We start from the raw sequence: 27,427 nt of genomic DNA on the forward strand, positions 1-27,427 counted from the left end.
AGGATTGTCCAGGCTGTCTCTGCCCTGCTGAGCCCGCCAAAAGTCCCATTCTGCAAACGGTGCTGCAAGTTGTCTGCAGCAAAGGCGAGCTGTCTGGACGTTTCCACCCCTCCCTGCTGAGCAACTACTAAAAATGTAAGGAAAAGAGGGCCAGGGGTGGGAGGTGGGAGGCCGGCGGGCGCAGGGAGGGTTGCTGGCGCGCGTGGGGCCCAGCAGTGCCTTACCTCCCTTGGGCTGGGCCAGCTGGTGGCCCAGCCGGTGGTCGGCCTGCGCCATTTCTGCCGCTTGCCAGCTATGCCTCGGCCGGCGCAGGGGGCGGCACCATGCATGCGCGGCACTCCTGGGCAGGGAAAGTCCTCAACTTACGACCGGTTTGGGGTCATGGTATTAAAAAGGTTGAGAACCACTGGTCTAGCCTAACATGGAGGCTGGTCTTTAGGTTCCTAGTCTCAAAGTGTCATTTGCAATTGTGTTTAAAAATTAAAACCGACGTGCTGAACTGAAAACCAGAGTGCCCACGGGGGAATCGGCTGATGATCCCAGAGCCCATAGTTGCCCTGTTGGAGATGATGAGATGATTGTGCCAACAACATGTGGCTGGAGTAGAGTCACCACAATGTAAAAAAGATGTTGAGATTCTAAAAGAGTGCAGAGAAGAGCAACAAAGATGATTAGGGGACTGGAGGCTAAAACATAGAAGGAACGGTTGCTGGAATTGGGTTCGTCCAGTTTAATGAAGAGAAGGACAAGGGGGGACATGATAGCAGCCTTCCAATATCTCAGGGGCTGCCCCAAAGAAGAGGGAGTCAAGCTGTTCTCCAAAGCGCTTGAAGGCAGGACAAGAAGCAACAGATGGGAACCCATCAAGGAGAGAAGCAACCTAGAACTAACGAGGAATTTCCTGATAGTTAGAACAATTAACCAGTGGAACAGCCTGCCTCCAGAAGTTGTGAATTCTCCAATACTGGAAGTTTTTAAGAAGAGACTGGACAGCCATTTGTCTGAAATGGAATAGGGTTTCCTGCCTGAGCAGGTTGGACTAGATGACCTCCAAGGTCCCTCCCAACTTTATTATTATTATTATTATTATTATTATTATTATTATTATTATTATTATTAAATGTAAGACTTTGCTTTTCTCACGCCTGAATGCCCAGTGTTGTTACAAAATCAGGCAGGTTTTGAAGCCAGTAAATAAAATAAACCTTCCCTGAAATGTCTTTACATGAACAAGAACTAAAAGCTCACACAAAGGTGTGCTTCATCAGCTTCTTTAAATTTCTGCAGTGGAAATATAATTAACTTTTAGTTGCTGAAGCACAGCATGTGTTCTCTTTCAGGCATTCCTCTGCTAATTTCATGTGCTGAAAAGATTGCTTGTCACATTTTAACTAGTTGGGGCTACAGAACTGCGGTCAGTTAGAAATATTTGTGGGGTGGGGGGGGAGTTGAGGGTGAAGAAACACTCACTGACTTTCCTCTCTAGAAGTCCTTGTTTATTTAGGGTCTATATGACAATTTGCCAGTGGCCAACTGACCGCAGGACGAGAGTGACACTAATAGCGAAGAAATGGTGGAATAGAATCATTGAAGAAAGGATGCAAAGGGAGGACAGGACAGGACAGGACAGGACAGGATAGGACAGAACAGAATAGAATAGAATAGCTGGATGGTACCTTGGAGGTCATCTAGTCCAACCCCCTGCTCAGGCAGGAAACCCTAACCAGGGGTAGGCAACCTCAACTCTTTTATGACTCATGGACTTCAACTCCCAGAATTCCTGAGTCAGCATAGCATAGCTGACTCAGGAATTCTGGGAGTTGAAGTCCATGAGTCATAAAAGAGCCGAGGTTGCCTACCCCTGTCCTATATCATTTCGGACAAACGGCTGTCCAGTCTCTTCTTAAAAACCTCCAATGTTGGAGCATTCACCGCTTCTGGAGGCAGGCTGTTCCACTGGTTAATTGTTCTCACTGTCAGGAAGTTTCTTCTTAGTTCTAGGTTGCTTCTCTCCTTGGTTAGTTTCCATCCGTTGCTTCTTGTCCTGCCCTCAGGTGCTTTGGAGAAGAGCTTGACTCCCTCCTCTTTGGGGCAGGCCCTGAGATACTGAAAGGCTGCTATCCTGTCCCCCCTCATCCTTCTCTTCATTAAAACTAGACATATCCAGTTCCTCTGAGATGGTTCTCTGAAATCCAGCTGGTTTCTGCTTCCCTCTTTGTAATTTGAGATTCACAGCATGGATTAAATCAAACTTTGAATACTTGTCTCCCTCTTGTGATCAAAGAGTGAATAGTTGAGGTAGCAAACTTACAAGTCTGAACTTGGGCCTTCACCAGCGTGTCCCAGTCCCTTACTTAAACTTGAGATACCATATCAATTTAATCAGATAACCCAAGCAGAGACTTTTTGATCAAGCAGCACTTTATTTGATCAAATTAAGCAGCCGGGTGGCTGACAATCTGGAACAATGGCAGAGCTACATCCAGAAGTGCCACACCTTAGAACAGTGGTTCTCAACCTTTTTAATGCCGCAACCCCAAACCGGTCATAAGTCGAGGACTACTCAACCAGTCGTAAGTCGAGGAGTTTCCCTGCCCGGGAGCGTCGCGCATGCGTGGTGCCGCCCCCTGCGCCGGCCGAGGCGTAGCTGGCAAGCGGCAGAGACGGCGCAGGCCGACCACCGGCTGGGCCATCAGCTGGCCCAGCCCAAGGGAGGTAAGGCACCCGCCGGGCCCCACACGCGCCAGCAACCCTCCCTGCGCCTGCCGGCCTCCCACCTCCCACCCCTGGCCCTCTTTTCCTTACATTTTTAGTAGTTGCTCAGCAGGGAGGGGTGGAAACTTCCAGACAGCTCACCTTCGCTGAAGACAACTTGCAGCACCGTTTGCAGACTGGGACTTTTGGCGGGCTCAGCAGGGCAGAGACAGCCTGGACAATTCCTATTGGCTTTTGAAAGCCAATAGAATTAGACTCTATTCAAGAGAGTCTATTCTGTTGGCTTTCAAAAGCCAATAGAATAAAAGGGAGCAGCACAGCTAAGGAAAAGGGGGGAAAAAATGGCGGACTGCATTGTTTGGCGACCCCCGTGAAATGGTCGTTCGACCCCAAATGGGGTCGCGACCCACAGGTTGAGAACCGCTACCGTAGAAAATTGGTAGCATTGCTTTATAAACTTTGTTAGCCACTGAAAGTCAGACAACAGAGCCATTACCTCATAAGAAAGACATCAATCATTCCTGTACACTCCCTTATTCCCTCCTTCAGTGTATCCCATCCATGTCCACTGTTTCCCACGCCTGCATGAGATTTCCCTGGTGCAAAAGCCGATTACAAAAAGCAAGAAAGCAACAGTTAGACCAAGGGGGTCAAACTGGCGGCCCGCGGGTCAGACACGTCACGCAGAAGCCGTGCCCACCCCATTGCCGGCCATGGCAGAACAGTAGTAATAGTAGTAAAGTTGGAAGGGACCTTGGAGGTCATCTAGTCCAACCCCCTGCTCAGGCAGGAAACCCTACACCATTTTGGACAAATGGCTGTCCAGTCTCTTCTTAAAAACTTCCAGTGTTGGAGCATTTACTGCTTCTGGAGGCAGGCTGTTCCACTGGTTAATTGTTCTAACTGTCAGGAAGTTTCTCCTTAGTTCTAGGTTACTTCTCTCTTTGGTGAGTTTCCATCCATTGCTTCATGTCCTGCCTTCAGGTGCTTTGGAGAATAGCTTGACTGCCTCTTCTTTGGGGCAGCCCCTGAGATATTGGAATACTGCTATCATGTCCCCCCTTGTCCTTCTCTTCGTTAAACTAGACAGACCCTTAAACTAGAACAGTCCCGATACGTCATATGACATGTCTGAGTTCAGCTAAACCATTTCCTTTTGTTCCAGAATCTTTCCAGTTAAAATCTAAAGCCTTCACAGGTTTTAAGTCCTTGACTTATTAACCCGTTTGTTTTGTGATTGTTCCAAGTTACAGCAACAGTGAAAAAAAGTGACTTATGATCATTTTTCACGCTTAGGACCGTTGCCGCATCCCCGTGGTCACGTGATCAAAATTCAGATACTTGGCCACTGGCCTGCATTTAGGACGGTGTCCCAGGGACACGTGATCCCCTTTTAAGACCTTCTGACGAGCAATGTCACCTGAAGGCAGGACAAGAAGCAACGGATAGAAACTAACCAAAGAGAGAAGCAACCTAGAACTACGGAGAAACTTCCTGACAGTGAGGACAATAAACCAGCGGAACAGCTTGCCACCAGAAGCTGTGGATGCTCCAACACTGGAAGTTTTTAAGAAGAGACTGGACAGCCATTTGTCTGAAATGGTATAGGGTTTCCTGCCTGAGCAGGGGGTTGGACTAGATGACCTCCAAGGTCCCTTCCAGCTCTATTATTATTATTATAAAGTCCATGGGGAAGCCAGATTCACTTCACAACCGTGTGACTGGCTTAACAACTGCACTGATTCTCCTAACAACCGTGGTTATGAAATAGGGCAAAACTCACTTAAGAACTGTCTCGCTTAGCAACAGAAAGTTTGAGCTCTGTTGTGGTCATAAGCCGAGGACTTAACAGGTCAGCCCAAGGCTCCCTGCAATAGCTTCAGATTTAGCTGAACCAATTTCAGATTTTCATCCCAGTATTGGGATGAAAGAACTGCATTACTATTCCTGAACCTAGAAAAAGGAACACTCTTTTTTTTCCCCTTTATTTACTAGTTTTTTACATTTCCGGCTTCCCCCCCCCCCGCCCCCCAGGATTCTGGCTTAAAAAAGGCAACAAGGTTCTCAACTTCCGGAGGGGTGATTCGGGGACAGGATGTCCGATACCTCCCCAACAAATTCGCAAATGTCAGTGGTCCGCTCTCAGGCACCACGAATTCACCAGGAAGGGCAACAGGTTTGAAAATCCCAGGCCAGCGATTAAAGCCACCAGCACCCAGGTCCCTTCGGATAAGACAGAAAACAGAGTATTTCGCATCGGTGGCCCCAGGTGCTCCTCCAGAAAAAGGATCTCGTTATCCTGAGCCTTGCAGATCCCTTCCAGTTCAACCATCATGCGTTCCAGCCTGGCGGACTGCTGCTGCTTCTCCTCGTACCTCTGCTTGGCCGTTTCCATTTTCGCCTCCACCCGTTTAACGTCCGCCGCGATGTTCTCCATCTCCTGCTTCATACGCAAAATATCCTGGTCCCGACTGGCCTTGGAGGCCTGAAACCTGACCAGGTTGTTGGAGACCTTCCTGATTTTGCAGTGGAGCACCTTGTTGGTCTGTGTCAAGGTCTGGTTTTGCGCCTCCAGAGTAGCCCTGGTGTCCTCCAGTTCTCGGAATATCTCTTGAAGTTCATTCTCTTCCTTTTCCAGACAAAAGGTTTGGCCTTCCAGGCTCGTGTTCTGCTCTTTTCTGACCATAATCTTGACAATGTCTGGGTTTTCCACCTCAAGGTTGGACACTTTGACTCTTAAGTCCCTGATCGCCTTCTTCAAGCTTTCTCGGGTGTCCATCAGAAGGGACGCTGCCAATTTCATCGTGGTTTGGGGGGCGAAAGGAATCGTCTCGGCACCGTTCTCTGCTGATGGACAAGCAAAGTTAGAATATGTAAGAAGACTCTTTAATTTCACAACAGGTGAACAGATTTAACCATGGTATGACACTGTGACCGTCCTAGACCAAGCCAAACTTAGACAACGGGCCCTATCCAACAAAATGAGTTTCAGTGTGGAGAAAAGCAAAGTCTTACACTTAGGCAGGAAAAAACAAAGGTACAAGTACAGATTAGGCGAGACCTTGCTCAAAAACAGTAACTGTGAGAGGGACCTTGGAGTCCTAGTGGACGATCACTTGACTGAGCCAGCAGTGTGCAGCAGCAGCCAAAAAAGCTAACACAATCCTGGGTTGTATAAACAGAGGCATAGAATCAAAATCACGCGAAGTATTATTTTCGCTTTATAAAAACCCTAGTAAGACCACATCTGGAATACTGCAGCTAATTTAGGTCACCATATCACAAAAAAGACTTTGAGAGTTTGGAAAAAATTCAGAGAAGAGCAACTAAGATGATCAAAGTTCTGGAGACTAAAACATATGAAGAACAGCTGCGGGACTTGGGTTTGGCTAGTCTAAGGCAGGGCTTTTCAACCAGTGGTACGGGTACCACCTGTGGTACTTTGGCACTTGGCAGGTGGTACGCGAGCACCCTAGAAAAGTGGTAGCAAGGGAGGGGAATGAGCTGAACCAGTGGCAGCACCACACAAGCCTGAACACCTGGAGCTGCAGGGCTGTCAGGGCTCAGCGGAAGCGGCAGGATTAGCGCCAGGCTCCAGCTGGACCTCGGCGCTGATCCTGGCACTTCTGCTGAGCCCAGAAGAAGCGCCGATCAGCTGGAATGTTGCAACGTCTCCAGGGTCTTGTGATTTACATTCAGATGCTAGGTAACTGATTCATATTTATGACGGTCACAGTGTCCCAGGGTCATGTGAAGTGACCAAAACCTGCTGCAACCACCCAGCAGATGGGGGGAATAAAAACCAAACATCCCCCACCCCACCCCTGCTGCCAATCCTCAACAGAAATGCTCACAACAATGAAAACCTCGGACAGGAGGAAGAGCGCCACCGGGCCTGTCTTGCTCGGCTGTGGCTTGGGGGGCACTTCTTTCAGTGCCATGGTAGCTTCGAACAGTCACTAAGCAAACTGTTGTAAGTTGAGGACTACCTGTATTTTATCACTTTTTTCCTTTTTTTTTGTCATCAAGTTTTTGACACCTTGCTAGGTGACTGGTGGTACTCGGATGTTGCCATATCCTAAAAGTGGTACAATGGGTGAACAGGTTGAAAAGCCCTGGTCTAAAGAAAAGAAGAAATAGGGGAGACATGATAGCAATATTCCAGTATCTGAGGGGCTGCCACAAAGCAGAGGTTGTTCACCAAAGCACCAGAAGGAAGGACGAGAAACAATGGTTGGAAACTGATCAAGGAGAGAAGCAATCTGGAATTAAGGAGAAACTTCCTGACAGTAAGGACAATTAACCAGTGGAACAGCTTGCCTCCAGAAATCATTGGCGCTCCATCACTGGAGATTTTTAAGAAGAGACTGGACATTCATCCGTCTCAGACGGTATAGGTTCTCCTGCTTGAGCAGAAGGCTGGACTAGAAGACCTCCAAGGTCCCTTCCAGCTCTAATCTATTCTATTCTAAGTCCAGAAATGATAAAGATTTCCTGGAAGCCTGGCGCTCTGCCTAATTGGCCATTAATAGACACATAGACATAAACAATACCTAAATACTATGCAAAAGAGAATTGACAAACCGAACAAAAATATCAAAATATCTCCGCACCAGCAATCAACCCCCAGATGAGCAGTGATTAACACCAAAATGCCAATTAAAAGAAATTAAATCGACACATTCTTCAGAACTGGGTCCCAGCATCATCCAAGGTTCTTGATGGGATGCTTGCTTATTGTGGGGATCAGAGAAACCATCATTTTGCCTACTCACCGAAAGATCCTCAATTCCCACGAGAGAAATGGCCTCTCCCAGACAGCCCAGCATCAACCAGAGATGAGTTCAAGCCCAACTGTCAGAAACTGCCTTGCATCTGACGTCACAATCCACCATCTTCAGCCAATCAGGACCTTTTATGGATCACATCCTTCCCAAATAGCTTGACATTTAGAGAACATCCTTTGAAGGATGGCTTACAATTAAAAATATAAGAGGAGAATCCAGACCTTTGAGCCCCCCCCAAAAAAGAATCATGCCCCAGAAAAGATACAGTATTTATTTGTGTTTTTGTTTGTATCCCACTTTTATTACTTTACAAGTAACTTAAAGCAGAAGACATGCTTAATATTCCTTCCTCTTCCTATTTTCCCAACAACAAGCAGAATAACAGAGCAGGAAGGGATCTTGGAGGTCTTCTAGTCCAACCCCCTGCTCAAGCAGGAAACCCTATACCATTTCAGACAAATGGTCCTCTTAAAACTTCCAGTGTTGGAGTACCCACAACTTCTGGAGGCAGCGTGTTCCACTGATTAATTATTTTAACTGTCAGGAAGTTTCTCCTTAGTTCTAGGTTGCTTCTCTCCTTGATTAATTTCCATCCGTTGCTTCTTGTCCTGCCTTCAGGTGCTTTGGAGAATAGCTTGACTCCCTCCTCCCCCAGCCCCTCAAATACTGGAACACTGCTATCATGTCACCCCTAGTTCTTTTCACTAGACTAGACATACCCAATTCCTGCAACCATTCCTTGTAATGTTTCAGCCTCCGCTCCCCTGATCATCTTTGTTGCTCTTCTCTGCACTCTTTCCAGAGTATCAACATCTTTTTTACATCGTGGTGACCAAAACTGGATGCAGTATTCCAAGTGTGGCCTTACCAAGGCCTTGTAAAGTGGTATTAACTCTTTCCATGGTCTTGATTCTATCCCTCTGTTAATGCAGCCTAGAACTGTTTTTGGCTTTTTTGGCAGCTGCAGCACAATGCTGGCTCAACTAAAACAACCAATTTATCTATAACACCAAATATCCAATGGTGCACCTCTCCTTAAAGGTTCTTGCAAACTGATTAAATGTACATATTGCAGCATCTATTGTGTGTCTTGGACAAAGTGATCATGGCTTTTGAAACTGTATGGATGGATCTATAGTATGTACACTGAGAGCTTATGCAACAGAGACAAATTCCTTGTGTATCCAATCACACTTGGCCAATAAAGAATTCTATTCTATTCTATTCTATTCCGTTCCATATTTTCTATTCTATTCTATTCTATTCTATTCTATTCTATTCTATTCTATTCTATTCTAATTCTATTCTGTTCTGTTCCATATTTTCTATTCTATTCTATTCCTATTCTATTCTATTCCATTCCATTCCATATTCTATTCTATTCCGTTCCATATTTTCTATTCTATTCTATTCTATTCTATTCTAATTCTATTCTGTTCTGTTCCATATTTTCTATTCTATTCTATTCTATTCTAATTCTATTCTATTCCATATTTTCTATTCTATTCTATTCTATTCTATTCTATTCTATTCTATTCTATTCTATTCCATTCCATTCCATTTCTATTCTGCTCCGTTCCATATTTTCTCTTCTCTTCTCTTCTCTTCTATTCCGTTCCATATTTTCTATTCTATTCTATTCTATTCTTTGCCACCATGCTCGACATGTGTAGCTGGACCAGTTCCAAGAGGTTAAGATCCAGATGACCCAGGCCTGCGATTCCTCGTGTGTTCCAAGTTGCGTCCAAAAGAAATTCCAGGTCTTGTGGAGTAGAGCACAACTGGGGTATCTTGTCCCCCCTTCCCATTCTCTCCACAGCAGGACCACCGCAGAACTTGGATTCAAGCACAGCATAACACAAGTACAGGTAGTCCTCGACTTACGACCACAACTGAGCCCAAAGTTTCTGTTGCTAAGTGAGACATCTGTCAAGTGAATTTTGCCCCATTTTACCACCTTGCTTGACACTGTTATGAAGTGAATTCACTGCGGTTGATGAGTTAGTAACCCAGTTGTTAAGTGAATCTGGTTTCCCCCATTGACTGTTTTTCTGAAGGTCCCAAAAGTGGATCACGTGACCTTGGGACATAGCAAGTTATAAATACGAACCAATTGTCAAGCATCTGAATTTTGATCACATGTTCATGGGCATGCTGGAAAGGTCGTAACTGTGAAAAACAGCCGTAACTTTTTTCAGTGCTGTTTGAATGGTCACTATATAACTGTTTTACTTTGGTCACTATATAATAATAATAATAATAAAGTTGGAAGGGACCTTGGAGGTCATCTAGTTCAACCCCCTGCTCAGGAAGGAAATTCTATATCATTACAGACAAATGGCTGTCCAGTCTCTTCTTAAAAACCTCCAGTGCTGGAGCATTCACAGCTTCTGGAGGCAGGTGGTTCCACTGATTAATTGTTCTGTCAGGAAATTTCTCCTTAGTTCCACGTTGCTTCTCTCCTTGATTAGATTCTATCCGTTGCTTCGTCCTGCCTTCAGGACAACACCTTGACTCCCTCTTCTTTGGGGCAGCCCCTGAGATACTGGAACGCTGCTATCATGTCCCCCCTCGTCCTTTTCTTCATTAAACTAGACATACCCAATTCCAGCAACCGCTCCTTATATGTTTTAGCCTCCAGTCCCTTGATCATTTTTGTTGCTCTTCTCTGTATTCTTTCTAGAGTCTCAACATCTTTTTTACATCGTGGTGACCAAAGCTGGATGCAGGATTCCAAGTGTGGCCTTACCAAGGCCTTGTAAAGTGGCATTAACACTTCACATGATCTTCATTCTATCCCTGTTAATGCAGCCTAGAAGTGTTTTGGCTTTTTTGGCAGCTGCAGCAGACGGCTGGCTCCTATTTAAGTGATTGTCCACTAGGACAATCCTCTTCTCATGATTCCCACCCCAGGTGCCTGAGACATACTTTTTGGCTTGTGCCTGCATCTAACCCAGGTTCCACATTCAGATGAAATATGCATTTGGGCAGACCACTCAAAATTGCTGGGGAACGCACAGGACATTTGACGTACCCCTAGATATTCCTAAGAGGGGTGCGATGGCTCAGCGGTTAAAGACACCAAGCTTGCTAGCTGGAGATCTGACAGCCCAAGTTCGAGATCTGAGCGTTGCACGACGGGGTGAGCTCTCGTTCCTTGTTCCAGCTCCTGCCCACCTTGCAGTTTGAAAGCATGCAAATGCGAGTAGATAAACAGGCCCCACTTCGATGGGAAGATAATGCCGTCCTATGCGCCTTTGGAAAATTGTCTTCAGACAACGATCTCCCTTGGCTAAGAAACTGAGATGAGCATTGCACCCTGGACACAACTGGACAAGAAAATGTTTACCTTTTAGAAGTTCTTATCTGTTTTGTTGTTAACTTATGAGAATATACTCCAAGCTTTGTTGTCTTCTTGAAACCCTCATTCAGCTCTGAGCTACAAATGTTTACTTTTATTATTAATTATAGTTTTATGGAGGTAGTCCTTGTTTTATGGTTGCCTATTTGCTTAGTGATGATTTCAAATTCCAATGGACGTACCAGAGGGATATGTATAACCCATACCTTGTTTCCCCGAAAATAAGATCGGGTCTTATTATTATTTTTTTGCCTCCAAAAGAGGCGCCAGGTCTTATTTTTAGGGTAGACCTTCCCTCACCTCCAGCACCGACAGCCCCACCCAACCGGTCCACTTCTTCTGGGGCCAAAGTTCTGCAGCTGCTTTCGGGCCTGCATTTTGCAGTCAGGCCTTTCCAGAAGGCTTAAGCAGCCGAGTACTGAGCTATGGATTCAATCCATAACTTGGTGCTCGGCTGCAGAGATCTTGCAGAACTGAGTTATGGACTGAATCCATAGCTTGGTTCTCAGCTGCAGAGGCCTTCTGGAAAGGCCTGTGACTGAGAAATGCAGGCTTGGCTACAGAAGAAGCCTCAGAAGAAGTGGGCTGGCGAGGCCTGGCTGCAGCTCCACCACCCCCCACCAACACCCTAGCTTCATTTTTAGGGCTTATTTTCGGGGTAGGGCTTATATTGGACCCACTCCCCAAAATCAAGCTAGGGCTTATTGTTGGTGTAGGCCAGGGGTAGGCAACTTTGGCTCTTTTATGACTCGTGGACTTCAACTCCCAGAATTCCTCAGCCAGCGTGGCTCAGCTTGGAAACTTCTCCCTTTCCCCTCAGCATGGCTGGCTCAGGAATTCTGGGAGTTGAAGTCCACGAGTCATAAAAGAGCCAAGGTTGCCTATTCCTGGTGTAGGCCTTATTTTCGGGGAAACATAGTAGTTGAAGTTCCAACTCTCCCCAGATCACATGATCAATTTTTGGGTGCTTGGCAACCGGCATTTATGGCTGTTTGCAGCGTCCTGGGTTCATGTGAATGCACTTTTATAAAGGTTTTGCCAAAAACCAGCATTTACGTCTGACTTTTGACAAAACCACACCCATACCAAACAATTGGCTCACTTAACAACTGTAGCATTCCGTACTTAATGACAGCCGCCAAAAAGACCATTAAAAGTGGATCAGTCATGCACTGGCCCGCTTTATGACCGTGATGGGCAGGCTCCATTACGGACATAACTTGAGGACTACCTGCATTTTGCTTTGGCTTTTGAACGATGTGAACCACCCTGAGGGCTCATCGTGACACAAAGCAGGAAATGTAAATAAACACCTCCTGGCAAGGTATAGGACGGTAGCCCTCAGTTTACAACAATTGAGCTCAACCTTTCCGTTGTTAAGTGAGTTTTGCCCTATTTTATTGCTATTCTTGCTACAAATGTTAAGTGAATCACTGCCGTTGTTAAGTTAGTAAGAGGGTTGTGAAATGAATCTGGCCTCCCCATGGACTTTGCTTGACAGGTCACAAAAGGGGATCACGTGGACACAGTAACCGTCATAAATATGAGTCACTTGTCAAGCATCTGAATTCTAATCACGTGATCACGGGGATGCTGCAACGGTGAAAAACAGTCATTTTTTTTCAGTGCCATTGTTAACTTCAGTCACTAAATGAACTGTTGTTAAATGGAGGAATACCTGTAGAGGAGAGAGAGCTCTTTGCACATGCTTTGGAATACTCTTTCCTGTCTCAACTGCACACAGAGGGCTAGTCTATTTTCAGCATATGGAAAAAGGAGTTCCAGACTGCAATCAAAGCTTGGGCTCTTGATGCTTTTTATATTAGTTTGTGTCAAAACCTGTCCCAGCCTCGTTTTCCATGCATTTATATTCTTTTCCCTTCTGGCGTTCTCACCTTTTACAAACTTGAATCGGTGTGAAACATCCACAATCTAGTTTATTCAAAACCTGATTTGGCATCCATCGCTTTCGTATCGCACAAATTACAAGGTTTTTCTACACAAAAGCTCCTGGTATGCCCGATGCCTCACCCGTACCTGGATCTGTAAAGACTGAATTCTCAGCAGCTCAAAGGCCCAGATAAACAAGTCCTGATATACAGAGTCGGGGGTTTTTTGTTTTTTTTTTTCAAATTTCAAAATGGGAAACCACGATATTCTTTACCAGAGCTAGAAGCAGCAAAGAAATACTCCCTCAAAACCAACCTTTTTCTTCACTGCAATTCTCAGGATTTGCGTAGCCCTATTTTTTAAGAAAGGGTCAAAGGAGCAAATTTCTGTATTATTTAATCTCATAAAAAAACTAAGACCACTTGCAGCAGCTTTCCCCCATCCGTGGCACTTTCCAGCTGCCCTGGACTTCAACTCCCATAATTCCTTTGCTCAAGAGGGATTCTGGGAACTGAAGTCCCAATCCATCCGGAAAGTCCTGTTCTAATCTATTAACCAAACAAGGCAGATTAGGCAGATCTAAACTGCAGGTTAGGATTGGGGGGGGGGGGAAGCCGTCGGGATTTAATTAAGAGGACAATTTCTTTCTCATACACACACTCACACACATAGGGGTATAAACACACATACAACTCACACAAAACCCCAAACACATTGCATGATCATCACCGATTAATTAATCTTCCAAAAAGGGGTGGGAGGGTGGGGATGGTAGTATTCATCCTAACTAACTTCAATCTTTGACGCATGCAAACTTTGTCCAAACATCCAGCGGAATCAGAGGATATACATCAACCTCTTCCCCTTGAGATTATAAAAACCGTCCGCGTTTCTCTTTTGCCTGTCCTAGTTTTCAAGTAATTTAAAACAAACTTTCAGTAGTTTTAAGAACCAGGCTTTCTGAGAGGTAATAAAGAACGCCTAAAGAACTGTATCTTGCTTAGGAAAAAAAAAAAGTCATTTAAAAAGTTTCTGCGGAATATTCTTCCTTTTCGTTCCGAAATCCGTACATTAAAAGATCAACAAGCCCGCAGGGTTCGTTTTTGGCAAGAACGCAACGGTTGAGATCAGAACAACCTTTTCACGGGGTCTTGCAACAAAGTTCAGAGTTACTCCGTGCCGTACGTCGGTTTCTGAATTCTCCGTCCAATTTTCACAATTCCAGTTACCCCCCCCCCCCCCAAAAAAAAATTAAAAAAGATTAAAAGGCTTCTGCATAGGGCAGAAATCCCAAAAGAGGAACTTTTTTAAAAATGGTCTCTTAAAAGAAGAAAGAAAATCCAAAGGATAAAACAGAAACCGTTAGCGGAAGGATTCGGAAACAGCTGGTGTGGTTGTGTTGTTGTTTTTTTTCAGTGGTTGTTCTTCGTGGCCTCTTTCGCCGCAACGATCAGAGGGGTGAGGCTGGACAGGGGCTTGGCAATTTTCAGGAACTGGTGCTAGAAAAGAGAGAGAGAGAGAGAGAGAGAGAGAGAGAGAGAAAAGCAACTTGGGAAAACAGTCACAACTTTTGTGGGTCTTTTAATTGGTCAATAGAAAAGAAACGTGCATCGTATTTATAAAGTTGCCGCGTTGCTGTTTGGAAAAGCGAAGGATGAAATGCCATCAACGCTCTTTTGTAGGTCGCCCTCGACTTACAACTGAGCCCAAAATTTCTGTCGTTAAGTGAGACAGTGGTTCAGTGAGGTTTGCTCCGTTTTACGACCTTTCCTGCCACAGCGGTTGCGAATCACTGCAATTGTTAAGTTAGTAACATGGTTGTGAAGTGAATCTGGCTTCCCCCATGGACTTTGCTTGTCAGAAGTTCACAAAAAGGGGATCGCGTGACCCCGGGGACGCGGCGACCGTCATAAATACGAGTCAGTCGCCAAGCGTCTTGAAGTTTTGATCACGTGATTGTGGGGATGCTGCAACGGTTGTTAAGTGTGAAAACCGGTCGCAAGTCACTTTTTCCTGCGTGGTCGTAACTTTGATCGGTCACTAAACGAATGTAGGTCAAAGATTAGCTTTTAAGCCACGACAAGGGGATTCTGGGAGTTGAAGTCCACTCATCGTAAAGAGGCCGCGCTTGAAAAGCACTGGGTTAGTTAACATTTCTGTTATTCAGCAAAGCTAACGAGGCAACAAAACCACAGACTCTTAATATAGATTGATGGAATTAAGTTGGTTAGTTTCTTTGTCTATGGCAGTGGTTCTCAACCTGTGGGTCGGGATCCCATCTGGGGTCGAACGACCATTTCACGGGGGTCACCAAACAACGCAGTCCGCCATGTTTTCCCCTTTTCCTTAGCTGTGCTACTCCCTTTTATTCTATTGGCTTTTGAAAGCCAATAGAATAGACTCTCTTGAATAGAGTCTAATTCTATTGGCTTTCAAAAGCCAATAAGAATTGTCCAGGCTGTCTCTGCCCTGCTGAGCCCGCCAAAAGTCCCATTCTGCAAACGGTGCTGCACCAGTTGAGTAGTCCTCGACTTACGACTGTTGAGTAGTCCTCGATTTATGACTGGTTGGGGGTCGCGGAATTAAAAAGGTTGAGAACCACTGGTCTATGGAGATTCTCCGTCATCCAGGTTATGGTTCTCCCAAAGGTGCTTTTTCAGGAGGCAACTGGACTTTCTTGTTTTTCTTTGAAGACATTTCGCTTCTCATCCCAGAAGCTTCTTCAGCTCTGACTTGGGCAACACCCATTTGCATCCCTCACGTGACCCTGAGGACACAGATTAACCTCCAAATGGCCTCTCTAAAAGGATGCAAATGACCAGCTGTCTGCAAGGAGTATAAATCCTTCCATTCCCCACCATCTTGTCAGAGCGGAAGAAGCTTCTGGGATGAGAAGCGAAACGTCTTCAAAGAAAAACAAGAAAGTCCAGTTGCCTCTTGAAAAAAGCACCTTTGGGACAGCCATGATCTGGAGGACAGAGAAGCTCCATAGACATCCAAAAAGGTTCTTCAAGCTCTGACTGGATGGTGGGGAATGGAAGGATTTATACTCCTTGCAGACAGCTGGTCATTTGCCTTCTTTTAGACAGTCGTTGAGGCCACTTGGAAGTTAAGCTCAGGATCATCTGAGTGGTGCAAATGGGTGTGGAGCCTTCTTGGAACTGCTGAAACATCCTGCAGAAAGTACAACTCCACAACACAGTCCTCTCAGCAGTTCTAAAGAGGCTCCACACTCATTTGCACCACTCAGGTGACCCTGAAGACACAGACAAACCTCCAAGTGGCCTCAACGACTCTCGAAAAGGAGGCAAATGACCAGTTGTCTGCAAGGAGTATAAATCCTTCCATTCCCCACCATCCAGTCAGAACGGAAGAAGCTTCTTGGATGAGAAGCGAAATATCTTCAGAGAGAAACCAAGAAAAGTCCACTTGCCTCTTGAAAAAGCACCTTTCATTTCTTTTATTTCCATCCTATTTTCCTATTTAGGATTTCAAGATGGCATCTATGGTGTCCCCACTCCTCCTCTTTTTTCCCCACAGGGGCCGCCTTACAAGATAGGCTGGTTTGAAATGAGAGGGACAGCCATGAGTTGTCGCTTTGGGGGGTAGGTAGCAATCTGCTTTCCTCACTCCTAATCCCACACTTTTGAGACTCTAGTCCAGGGATAGGCAACCTTGGCTCTTTTATGACTCTGGACTTCAACTCCCAGAATTCCTGAGCCAGCATGAGGGAACTATGGCCCCTTCATGACTCACGGACTTCAACTCTCAAAATTCCTGTCCCAGCATGAGGGAACTACGGCCCCTTCATGACTCACGGACTTCAACTCCCAGAATTCCTGAGGCAGCATGGGGGAACTATGGCCCCTTCATGACTTGTGGACTTCAACTCCTAGAATTCCTGAGCCAGCATGAGGGAAACTTTTGGCCCCTTCATGACTCGTGGACTTCAACTCCCAGAATTCCTGTCCCAGCATGAGGGAACTATGGCCCCTTCATGACTCGCGGACTTCAACTCCCAGAATTCCTGAGGCAGCATGGGGGAACTATGGCCCCTTCATGACTTGTGGACTTCAACTCCTAGAATTCCTGAGCCAGCGGGGCTCAGCATGGAAACCTCTCCCTTTCCCCTCAGCATGGCTGGCTCAGGAATTCTGGGAGTTGAAGTCCATGAGTCATAAAAGAGCGAAGGTTGCCTACCCCTGCTCTAGTCTATAGCTCTTTCAGCCAGCCTAGCTAGTTGGGGAATTCTGGGAGTTGAAGTCCATGTGCTTTAATGTGGCCCCGGTTGAGAAACGCTGACCTACTGTACAGCCGTTGTGGTGTAAAATGGGCAACTATGTAAATCGTAATGTAAAAAACAAAACAAAAAAAGAACTCAAATTCTGGCTCTCTTCGTCTGGATCCCCATGTTACCTGGAGGAGCTCTTTCGCAGAACCTCTCTTCTCCACATCCATTTCCAGGCAGCGATTAAGGAAGTCTCTGAATATGGGAGAGAGCTTCTCTGGGTTTTGTAGCTCTGGGGTCCCGTTGGTGGCAATGAGATACAGGGCCTGAAATAAAATAAAGAAATAGAGAATAAGAGAAAGCAGGGGAAGGGAGGGAGGGAGGGAGGGAGGGAGGGAGGAAGGAAGGAAGGAAGGAAGGAAGGAAGGAAGGAAGGAAGGAAGGAAGGAAGGAGAAAGGGAGGGAGAGAAGGAGGAAGATGGATGGAGAAGGAGGGTAAGGAAGGAGGGAGGGAGGAAGGAAGAAGAAAGGGAGGGAGGAAGATGGATGAAGAAGGAAGGAGGGTGAGGAAGGAAGGAAGGGTGAGGAAGGAAGGAAGGAAGGAAGGAAGAAAGGAAGGAGAGTGAGGAAGGAAGGAAGGAAGGAAGGAAGGAAGGAAGGAAGGAAGGAAGGAAGGTGAGGAAGGAAGAAAGGAAGGAAGGAAGGAAGGAAGGAAGGAAGGAAGGAAGGAAGGAAGGAAGGAAGGAAGGAAGGAAGGAAGGAAGGAGGGTGAGGAAGGATCAAAGGAAGGAGGGTAAGGAAGGAAGGAAGGAAGGAGGGTGAGGAAGGATCGAAGGAAGGAGGGTAAGGAAGGGAGAAAGAGAGAGGGAGGGAGGGAAGGAAGGAAGGAAGGAAAGGACAAAGAGAGAGGGAGGGAGGGAGGGAGGAAAGGAGGGAGGGAGGAAGGAAGGAAGGGAAAATTGAATTCTTGATCTAACAATTGGCAGTGTATTTCTTTTGTTAGCAATTTCTTGGTTAGCAAAGCAGGGAATTGCAACCAGTGGATGATGCAAAAAGCATTAAGAACCACGTATGGCAGAAAGAACCAGCTGGAACCCCAATTCTTGATCTCTGCTTGTTGGGCCATTTAAACAGGCCTCTTTATACTTCCATCCAATACTCACTCTGTCTCCTTAGACAGAAAATGTTTCCCATCCTCTTTTCGCTAGGAGGGGTCACTGAAGGCGGAAAGGTGAGCCTTGCCCCCCCCCCCAGGCACAGCTCTGTCTTGAAGCTAAGTGCGGAGAACCTACGTCACTGGTGCCCAAAGCTTACCCGCAGGGGATTCTCGTTGAGGTACGGGGGTTCCCCCTCCACCATCTCAATGGCCATAATGCCCAGAGACCAGATGTCCACCTTGGGGCCGTAGGCTTTCCTCGTGACCACTTCGGGAGCCATCCAATATGGCGTCCCCACCATGGTGCTGCGCTTACTCTGCTCCGGAGTGATTTGGGCACAAAAGCCAAAATCAGCTGGAGAAGGAAAAAAACAAAAAAAGAAAGAAAGAAAGAAAGAAAGAAAGAAAGAAAGAAAGAAAGAAAGAAAGAAAGAAAGAAAGAAAGATTTATCAATGAAAAAGGTTCATGCTAAGCTTGGTCTACTCCAGGGGTCTTCAAACTTGGCCCTTTTATGACTTGTGGACTTTGACTTCCAGAATTCCTCAGCCACAAGTCATAAAAGGGCCAAGTTTGAAGACCCTGGTCTACTCCAATGGTCCTCAACCTGCTGCTGTCAAGGTCCGACTGACATACTCAACCCAACCTTCTAGACATTCCAATCTCTTAATGTAAAACTTTATTGAATACATTTTTCGGCACATATGAAAGTAAAACCAGCTCTGGCAAATCCCTGGCCTATAGTAAAAGCATAGAATTCCCCCTCCCATCCTTAAACAGGTCACATCGCCCAATGAGGTGTAAATATATGGTTATGAGAAAAGGTCTCTGAGACAGGCCAGGCACCTGGTGAATCGTCCTTGAATCTCAGGGTCTGTCTTCTCTATCTCTGCAGACCTGCCTTCCATTTCCCCATTCTCCTCCCAAGTTCGTTGGCAAGCTAAGAAATCTTTGTTGCACCAGCAAAGCGAGCTTTGAAGGTTGACAGGTGCTTTCCAATAAAGGAACAGCAAGTCCTGCCTTAGGCAGGAAAATGGACTGGGTTGACTTTGGACCAATCAACAAGACACTATGAGTTCTAGTCCCGCCTTAGACAGGAAAATGGGCTGGGCTGACTTTGGACCAATCCTCAAGAGATTGTGAGTTCTAGTCCCGCCTTAGGCAGGAAAATGGACAGGGTTGACTTTGGACCAATCATCAAGAGATTATGTGTACTAGTCCCGCCTTAGGCAGGAAAATGGACAGGGTTGACTTTGGACCAATCACCAAGAGATTATGTGCTCTAGTCCCGCCTTAGGCAGGAAAATGGACAGGGTTGACTTTGGACCAATCTCCAAGAGATTATGTGTACTAGTCCCGCCTTAGGCAGGAAAATGGACAGGGTTGACTTTGGACCAATCCCCAAGAGATTATGTGTTCTAGTCCCGCCTTAGGCAGGAAAATGGACTGGGTTGACTTTGGACCAATCCCCAAGAGATTATGTGCTCTAGTCCCGCCTTAGGCAGGAAAATGGACTGGTTGACTTTGGACCAATCCCCAAGAGATTATGAGTTCTAGTCCCGCCTTAGGCAGGAAAATGGACAGGGTTGACTTTGGACCAATCATCAAGAGATTATGTGTACTAGTCCCGCCTTAGGCAGGAAAATGGACAGGGTTGACTTTGGACCAATCCCCAAGAGATTATGTGCTCTAGTCCCGCCTTAGGCAGGAAAATGGACTGGTTGACTTTGGACCAATCCCCAAGAGATTATGAGTTCTAGTCCTGCCTTAGGCAGGAAAAAGGACTGGGTTGACTTTGGATCAATCCCCAAGAGATTATGAATTCTAGTCCCACCTTAGACTGGAAAGCCAGTTAGGGGTCTTTGGCTCAATCCCCAAGTGACTATGAGTTCTAGTCCTGCCTTAGGCAGGAAAGCCAACTGGGTGGGCTTTGGGCTAGTTCCTCTCTCCCAGCCCAGCCCACTACGCAGGGATGTCGTGGTCGGAAAAAAAGAGGAAGAAATATTATGTATACCCATTGCCTTGAGTTACTTACAAAGTAATAACAATGGAATAAAAGTCTAAAGGAATAAACAAAAAAACCCAGAATTTACTGTCCAAAGAGCAGGACAACAGATCCCAACAAAGTAGAATTAATGTGGTGCCTCTCTAGGAACACAATGAATATTTTTTTCACCTGTTGCCCACTGAAAATTAATGTTAGATCGCAGGGTTGCAATCAAAGGGTTCTATTCCTTCATTAGGAGGGGGACCTCCCCACAGGCAAGACACCCCCCCCCAGACCCACAGTTGTCGCCAATCATCCAAGCCACATACTTAGCTTGACAGACCCGTCCATTCCAAGCAGGATGTTGTCACTCTTGATGTCCCGATGGATGACTTGGTTGCAGTGAAGGAATTCCAGCGCTTGAAGACACTGTGGGGAAAGGCAGATGTAGGTCTGTGGGCGTCTGTAGGGCTATCTACGCATTTCCCAGTACCGACACACCCCTAAGGATGCTGGTGTCAGAAAGGCAGAGGTGGGGTAATGGTATGTGAGAATGACCTTGGGGGACAGAGCAAAGAGACTGCCACCAGGAGAACAGCCAGAACAGGAGGGAGGGAGGGAGGGAGGGAAGGAGGGAAGGAAGGAAGGAAGGAAGAGCAGAATGGATGGATGGATGGATGGAAGGAAGGAAGGAAGGAGTAAAAGAGACTGGGAAGGAAGGGAGGGAGGGAGGGAGGAAGGAAAGGAGGGAGGGAGTAAAGTAGAGAAGGAAGGAAGGAAGGAAGGAAGGAAGGTGGAAGAGAGGGAAGGGCAGAATGGATGGATGGATGGATGGATGGAAGAAAGAAAGGAAGAAGTAAAGGAGTGAAAAGGAAGGAAGGGAGGGAAGGAAGGAAGGAAGGAAGGGCAGAATGGATGGATGGATGGATGGAAGGAAGGAGTAAAAGAGACTGGGAAGGAAGGAAAGGAGGGAGGGAGGGAGGGAGGAAGGAAAGGAGGGAGGGAGGGAGGGAGGGAGGGAGGGAGGAAAGGAGGGAGGGAGGGAGTAAAGTAGAGTAGGAAGGAAGGAAGGAAGAAGGAAGGGAGGGAGGAAGGAAGGGCAGAATGGATGGATGGAAGGAAGGAAGGAGTAAAGGAGAGTGAAAAGGAAGGAAGGGAGGGAGGGAGGGAGGGAGGGAGGGAAGGAAGGAAGGAAGGAAGGAAGGAAGGAAGGAAGGAAGGAAGGAAGGAAGGAAGGAAGGAAGGAAGGAAGGAAGGAAGATTCTGCGTGCTATACAGTTCAACCTGGGCTACTTTCAGGGCAAATGCATCTCTTAATATCTCTCTGAATTTTTAAACAACTTTTCCAGTACATTAGAAGCTCTGCCACTGTTGGGGGCATCGCGCAATCTGGGAAGGAAATTTCTCTGAAACCCTGAAACCCCAAAGGGTCACAGGTTGTCTAGTTTTCATTAAAAATCTTTACCTCACGGCAAACGGCAGCTATCTGTCCTTCATCCATGCAGGTCTCCGTTACCACGTCTGTCAAGGAACCGCCAGCCAAATACTCCATGACCACCCACAGCTCATCTCCCACCAGGTAACTGCAGCGAGCCGAAGAAACAGCATTTGTCAGCCAAACACACAAACGCACCCATTGCCAAAGCCACATATGGAGCCATGTATAAAAATAGAGCAAGCTGGTATAAGGCAGGCCATCAAGATAAAGCCACAAAATCACTCCGCAAACACAAGACGAATGAATTTGGGGTAGGGCAGGGGAACAAATCTAGGTTTGGATTCCTGGTTAGAGATGACACTTTCTGGAGTGTTCGATATATAGATAGAGATATATAGAGATAGAGAGAGAGCGATACAGAGATAGATAGATAGATAGATAGATAGATAGATAGATAGATAGATAGATAGATAGATAGATAGATAGATAGTTAGTTAGGTTTTCTGAGGTTTTTGCGGGTGTTTGTATGCAGGTTTTTGGTTATTCGGGTTTTCTCCCGCGTAAAATTGGAAGTGTCTTGGCGACATTTTGACGAAGTCCCATTCGTCATCTTCAGACTGGTGTTTTTGGCTTCGAAGCACAAAGCTGAAAACACCAGTCTGAAGATGATGAATGGGACTTCGTTGAAATGTCGCCAAGACACTTCCAATTTTACGCAGGAGAAAACCCGAATAACCAAAGACCTGCATAGATAGATAGATAGATAGATAGATAGATAGATAGATAGATATTGATATAGATATTGATATTGATAGATATTGATAGATAGATATATATATGTGTGTGTGTGTATATATATATATAGAGAGAGAGAGAGAGAGAAAGAGAGAGAGAGAGAGAGAGAGAGATACATATATAGATATACAGATAGAGATAGAGATAGATAGAGATAGATAGATAGATAGATAGATAGATAGATAGATAGATAAATAGATAGATAGACAGATAAAGAGATAGACAGATATAGATGTACATATATAGATATAGATTTTCTGAGGTTTTCGCGGATGTTTGTATGTAGGTCTTTGGTTATTCGGATTTTCTCCCGCGTAAAATTTGAAGTGTCTTGGCGACGTTTCGATGAAGTCCCATTCGTCATCTTCAGGCTGGTGTTTTCGGCTTCGTGCTCCCATCCAATCAGCCAAGCTCCCATCCAATCAGTTCATACCCCCACTGGCAGTTAAAAGGAAGAAATAACTACGATCACACATTGTTCCTAGAAGCACGAAGCCGAAAACACCAGCATGTAGATGATGAATGGGACTTCGTCGAAATGTCGCCAAGACACTTCCAATTTTACGCGGGAGAAAACCTGAATAACCAAAGACCTATGTATAGATATAGATAGCTATATAGATATATATATAGAGAGAGAGAGATTTAGATAGATAGATAGATAGATAGATAGATAGATAGATAGATAGATAGATAGATAGATAGATAGATAGATAGATAGATATAAACAGCTATCACTTTATATATATAGTCTCCCTTTTGTAAGCATTCCAGAACTGTTTTGGATTTGGACAGCCCTAGAAACGTGTTTTAGTTATTGATAGCTCGATAGATTTAAATCCATTAAATGGATGAATAAAATGGCTCCCCATGTATTTCATAATTAAGATTACAGCTCTCTGAGAGATGCTTTGGCTGCTGCCTACGACACCATGGCAACAGATACAATACCCCAAGCCACTTGCCAGGATATGTTTTTAAAAAAGGATTACTTTAAAAAAAAAAGATTAAACTCCACAAATAAACACAAAAACAAGGAGAGGAAGAAGCAAAGAGAAGGAAGCAAAAGCCAAAGGGAGATTATTTTAACCCCAGGCATCTGAATACATCTTTTCTTCACCATGTTTGATTATTTTTTTCTGGGAACCGGAAAAAACAACATATTTGGTGCAGCAAGGATCATTTTGCCTTTCGCCAACAAGCAGCATGTCCATATGATGGCCAAAACAAGACAACATTACATAAATAAGAGCTGGTCAGCCTGCTGTCCACTGTTTTTCAGTGGGATTATTTTTAAGAGTTTTTTAAACGCAGGCACAAAATCAGAAGAAGGGCTTCAAGAGAAAAGGCATTAAAGAGAAAGTTTAATAAGAGTTAAAAGATTGAAGTGTACAGGTGGTCCTTAATTTACGACCATAATTGAGCCCAAAATCCCTCATAGCACTGATGATGTTCCCTAGTTGGGTCATGAAACGTCTGCAAGAAAGACATCAAGCAGAGAGCACCAAGGGCCTCACAGTCCTCCTCCTCCTCCTCCTCTCCATTAATCCCATTCCTTCTAGCCCTGATGATGTTCCCTAGTTGGGTCATGAAACGTCTGCAAGAAAGCCATCAAGCTCAGAGAGCACCAAGGACCCCACAGTCGTCGTCATCTTCCTCCTCCTCCTCCTCCTCCTCCTCCTCCTCCTCCTCCTCCTCCTCCTCCCTATAAATCCCATTCCCTCCAAGCACTGATGATGTTCCCTAGTTGGGTCATGAAACGTCTGCAAGAAAACTACCAATTTCAAAAGGCATCAAGGACCCCTCATTTCCACCCTGAGCAACAAATATTCTCCTTCTATCAATGTATAAACCAATCAACTAAATTCAAATCAACACCATGAGGGTGGCAACTTCAGGGATGCGGCCCAGTCCCATTCCCTGGGATCTCCTGACTTCTCTCCCATCGCCCCGTGTCAAGCTCAGCTCCCCTGTTTTATTTAATGATTTATTTATTTTTTAAGGGAAAAACAGGGTCAAACTTTTCGGTCTTCTCACCCCACCCCTTTCGGTTATCTTGGGGATCAAGGGAAGAGACAATGTCGATTCCTGCCAAGGTGGCTGTGTAAAACAAGAAGAAGGCCCGCCCCCATATCTTAATCGCAGGTACCTGTCCAGGTAATTGACAATGTTGGGGTTCTTGTTTTCCCTCATGACGAGAATTTCATTAATGATCAGCTCCTTCTTCGGCTGCTGCTGCAAATTCATCTGTTTGATGGCAACCTACATTTTGGAAGGGGAGGGGAAACGAAAAAGGAAAAAGGAATCCATCAATCTGGTCGCGAGAATCACAATTCCAATGGGGGCAGAAGATATTAGTTGGAAAATAGTAAACTATAAGGCAGGGCTTTTCAACCTGTTCACCCACTGTACCACTTTTAGGATACGGCAGTGTTTCCCAAACTTGACAATTTTAAGGCATGAGGACTTCAACTCCCAGAATTCCACAGCCAGCGTTGCTGGCTGTGGAATTCTGGGAGTTTAAGTCCTCATGCCTTAAAATTGTCAAGTTTGGGAAACACTGGGATACGGCAACATCCGAGGACCACCAGTCGCCTAGCAAGGTGTCAAAAACTTGATGACCCCCCCCCCAAAAAAGGGAAAAAAGTGATAAAGTACAGGTAGTCCTCAACTTACAACAGTTCGCTTAGTGACTGTTCGAAATTACAATGGCACTGAAAAAAGTGCCCCCCAAGCCACAGCTGAGCAAGACACCTGCCCGCCCGGCCGCGCTCTTCCTCCTGTCCGAGATTTTCATTGTTGTGAGCATTTCTGTTGAGGATTGGCAGCAGGGGTGGGGTGGGGGGGGGTGTTTGGTTTTTATTCCCCCTGTCTGCTGGGTGGTTGCAGCAGGTTTTGGTCACTTCACATGACCCTGGGACACTGTGACCATCATAAATATGAATCAGTTGCCAAGCATCTGAATGTAAATCACAAGACCCTGGAGATGCTGCAACATTCCAGCTGATTGGCGCTTCTTCTGGGCTCAGCAGAAGTGCCAGGATCAGTGCCGAGGTCCAGCTGGAGTCTGGCGCTGATCCTGGCGCTTCCGCTGAGCCCTGACAGCCCTGCAGCTCCAGCCGTCTCTCGCTCAGGCTTGTGTGGTGCTGCCACTGGTTCAGCTCATTCTCCTCCCCCGCTCCCACTTTTCTAGAATGGTCACGTACCACCTGCCAGGTGCCAATGTACCACAGGTGGTACCCGTACCACTGGTTGAAAAGCCCTGCACTAAGGTGAGAAATAGAAAACATTTATGAAATAGAATAAATAGAAAAACATTTATGAAATAGAATAAATTATAATATCTAAAATGCACATATTTCTTACTTAAAGAAATATGTGCATTTTAGATATTATAATTTTTATGAAGTGAGATAAAGGAAATTTGGGTTACCCGAAACTCAAATACTATGCATATTAAAGATTAAATTGGAGTATGGTAATTAAAAACTAAAAATTAGGTAAAACTTAGTAACAGGATATGGATTGTTTATGAAGCTCTATTAAGGTATGTATAAGCAAAAACTGTATTGATAAATGTGATAATGAAGTTTTCGCTGAGTTTGATACAATTAGAAATTTACTAGCTTAAATATGATATAGCAAATGTTAAGGGAAACAGAGAAGAAACATTTGATGATGTAACCTGAGATATGTACTAAAAGATTTTGTTATTGAACTATTGATTAACCCAATCACCACGTTGCCTTCCAAATACTTAAATGTAAAACTGGAAAACCAATAACATAGAAAAAAGAAAGAAAGACGGGCAGTCCTCAATTTACGACCGTAATGGAGGTTGCCCATGAAGTTGTAAGTTGTGGCGGTTGTTAGCAAGACGTCCATGGGATTGCCTCATTAATGACCACAATCCTGGCTCTCCCATTGCTGTCGTTAAGTGACTTTATGAGTCGTTAAGCATTTTTTTATACCGACCAATATTCCAAATGTGCTCTTTGTTGTTGTTAATTGCGAAGTCGTGTCCGACCCATCGCGACCCCATGGACAACGCTCCTCCAGGTCTTCCTGTCCTCCACCATCTTCTGGAGTCCATTTAAGTTCACACCTACTGCTTCAGTGACTCCATCCAGCCATCTCATTCTCTGTCGTCCCCTTCTTCTATTGCCCTCCATCTTTCCCAGCATTAGGCCCTTCTCCAGGGAGTCCTTCCTTCTCATTAGGTGGCCAAAGTATTTGAGTTTCAACCTCAGGATCTGGCCTTCTAAAGAGCAGTCGGGGTTGATCTCTTCTAGGACTGACCGGTTTGAACGCCTTGCAGTCCAAGGGACTCGCAAGAGTCTTCTCCAGCACCATAATTCAAAGGCCTCAATTCTTTGGCACTCAGCCTTTCTTATGGTCCAACTTTCACAGCCATACATTGCAACTGGGAAAACCATGGCCTGGACTATACGTACTTTTGTTGGCAGGGTGATGTCTCTGCTTTTTAATATACTTATAAAGTGATATTAACACATCACGTGATCTTGATTCTGTCCCTCTGTGGCAGCCCCTCAAATATTGGAAGGTGGCTATCAGGCCCCCCCTGGTCCTTCTTTTCATTAAACCGGACATACCCAATTCCTGCACCCGTTCTTGATATGTTTTAGCCTCCAGTCCCCTCTACCTGCACCCCGTCTCACACCTGTCGGAGCCTTTACCTCTTGTGCAGTTGCTACATCCATCGCTGTGTAAACCGTACCTGAAGCCCTAAAGGGAAAAAGAGAAAGAAGATAAATCTCTTTTGAAAAAGCTTCTCAAGTGCCATGTATAAGCGTTGATAAGCCCATCTGCCGATAAGCTGATTCTCAACTTTTAACCAAAATTGTCAGAGCATGCAGAGTTTTATTGCGCTGAGGTAACCCAGGAGTAAATACAGTAAACAGTGGTTTGTCTTAAATGGTGGCTTATATTACACCCTATCTACAAAGATACACAAAGAACAATTACATACACATGGTGATAATTCAGCAAACTCCAATATACAGCAATTACAGCAGTCAAATGGAGGAGAGAGAGAAAGACGCCAGCAAAAA

General features: G+C 45.4%; 2 protein-coding genes across 4 annotated transcripts in view; both read right to left on the reverse strand.

The window, feature by feature from the left end:
- Positions 1-4,761: 4,761 nt before the first annotated feature.
- On the reverse strand, positions 4,762-7,563 carry LOC120320172. Of its 2 annotated transcripts, none has more exons than XM_039369689.1 (2): positions 7,491-7,563; positions 4,762-5,562 (listed from the first exon to the last, which is right to left on the reverse strand). In XM_039369689.1, the coding sequence occupies exon 2, from the start codon at positions 5,516-5,518 to the stop codon at positions 4,844-4,846; it is 675 nt and encodes a 224-aa protein (XP_039225623.1). In that variant the 5' UTR covers positions 5,519-5,562; positions 7,491-7,563; the 3' UTR covers positions 4,762-4,843. The 2 variants fall into 2 exon arrangements, with proteins under 2 accessions (XP_039225623.1, XP_039225624.1); XM_039369690.1 differs by having other exon boundaries at positions 4,762-5,559; positions 7,491-7,541.
- A 5,217-nt stretch (positions 7,564-12,780) lies between these two features.
- Positions 12,781-27,427, reverse strand: part of PAK1 (p21 (RAC1) activated kinase 1) — a 74,108-nt gene continuing 59,461 nt past the window's right edge. For both annotated transcript variants that reach the window (XM_039369683.1, XM_039369684.1), the window contains exons 9-15: positions 27,053-27,101; positions 24,505-24,617; positions 21,588-21,705; positions 20,452-20,551; positions 18,296-18,492; positions 17,170-17,307; positions 12,781-14,252 (exon numbers count right to left, since the gene is read on the reverse strand). In XM_039369683.1, coding sequence (XP_039225617.1) covers positions 14,166-14,252; positions 17,170-17,307; positions 18,296-18,492; positions 20,452-20,551; positions 21,588-21,705; positions 24,505-24,617; positions 27,053-27,101 — 802 coding nt within the window. In that variant the 3' untranslated portion in view covers positions 12,781-14,165. The remainder of the gene's footprint in view (positions 14,253-17,169; positions 17,308-18,295; positions 18,493-20,451; positions 20,552-21,587; positions 21,706-24,504; positions 24,618-27,052; positions 27,102-27,427) is intronic.

The sequence above is a fragment of the Crotalus tigris genome, unplaced genomic scaffold (genome assembly GCF_016545835.1).
Source record: "Crotalus tigris isolate CLP2741 ecotype Arizona unplaced genomic scaffold, ASM1654583v1 scf7180000021196.354758, whole genome shotgun sequence".
Taxonomy (NCBI): Eukaryota; Metazoa; Chordata; class Lepidosauria; order Squamata; family Viperidae; genus Crotalus; species Crotalus tigris.

Excerpts from the sequence above, each read along its gene's own strand:
- LOC120320172 (XM_039369689.1), bottom strand. The coding sequence starts at position 5,518 with ATGAAATTGGCAGCGTCCCTTCTGATGGACACCCGAGAAAGCTTGAAG.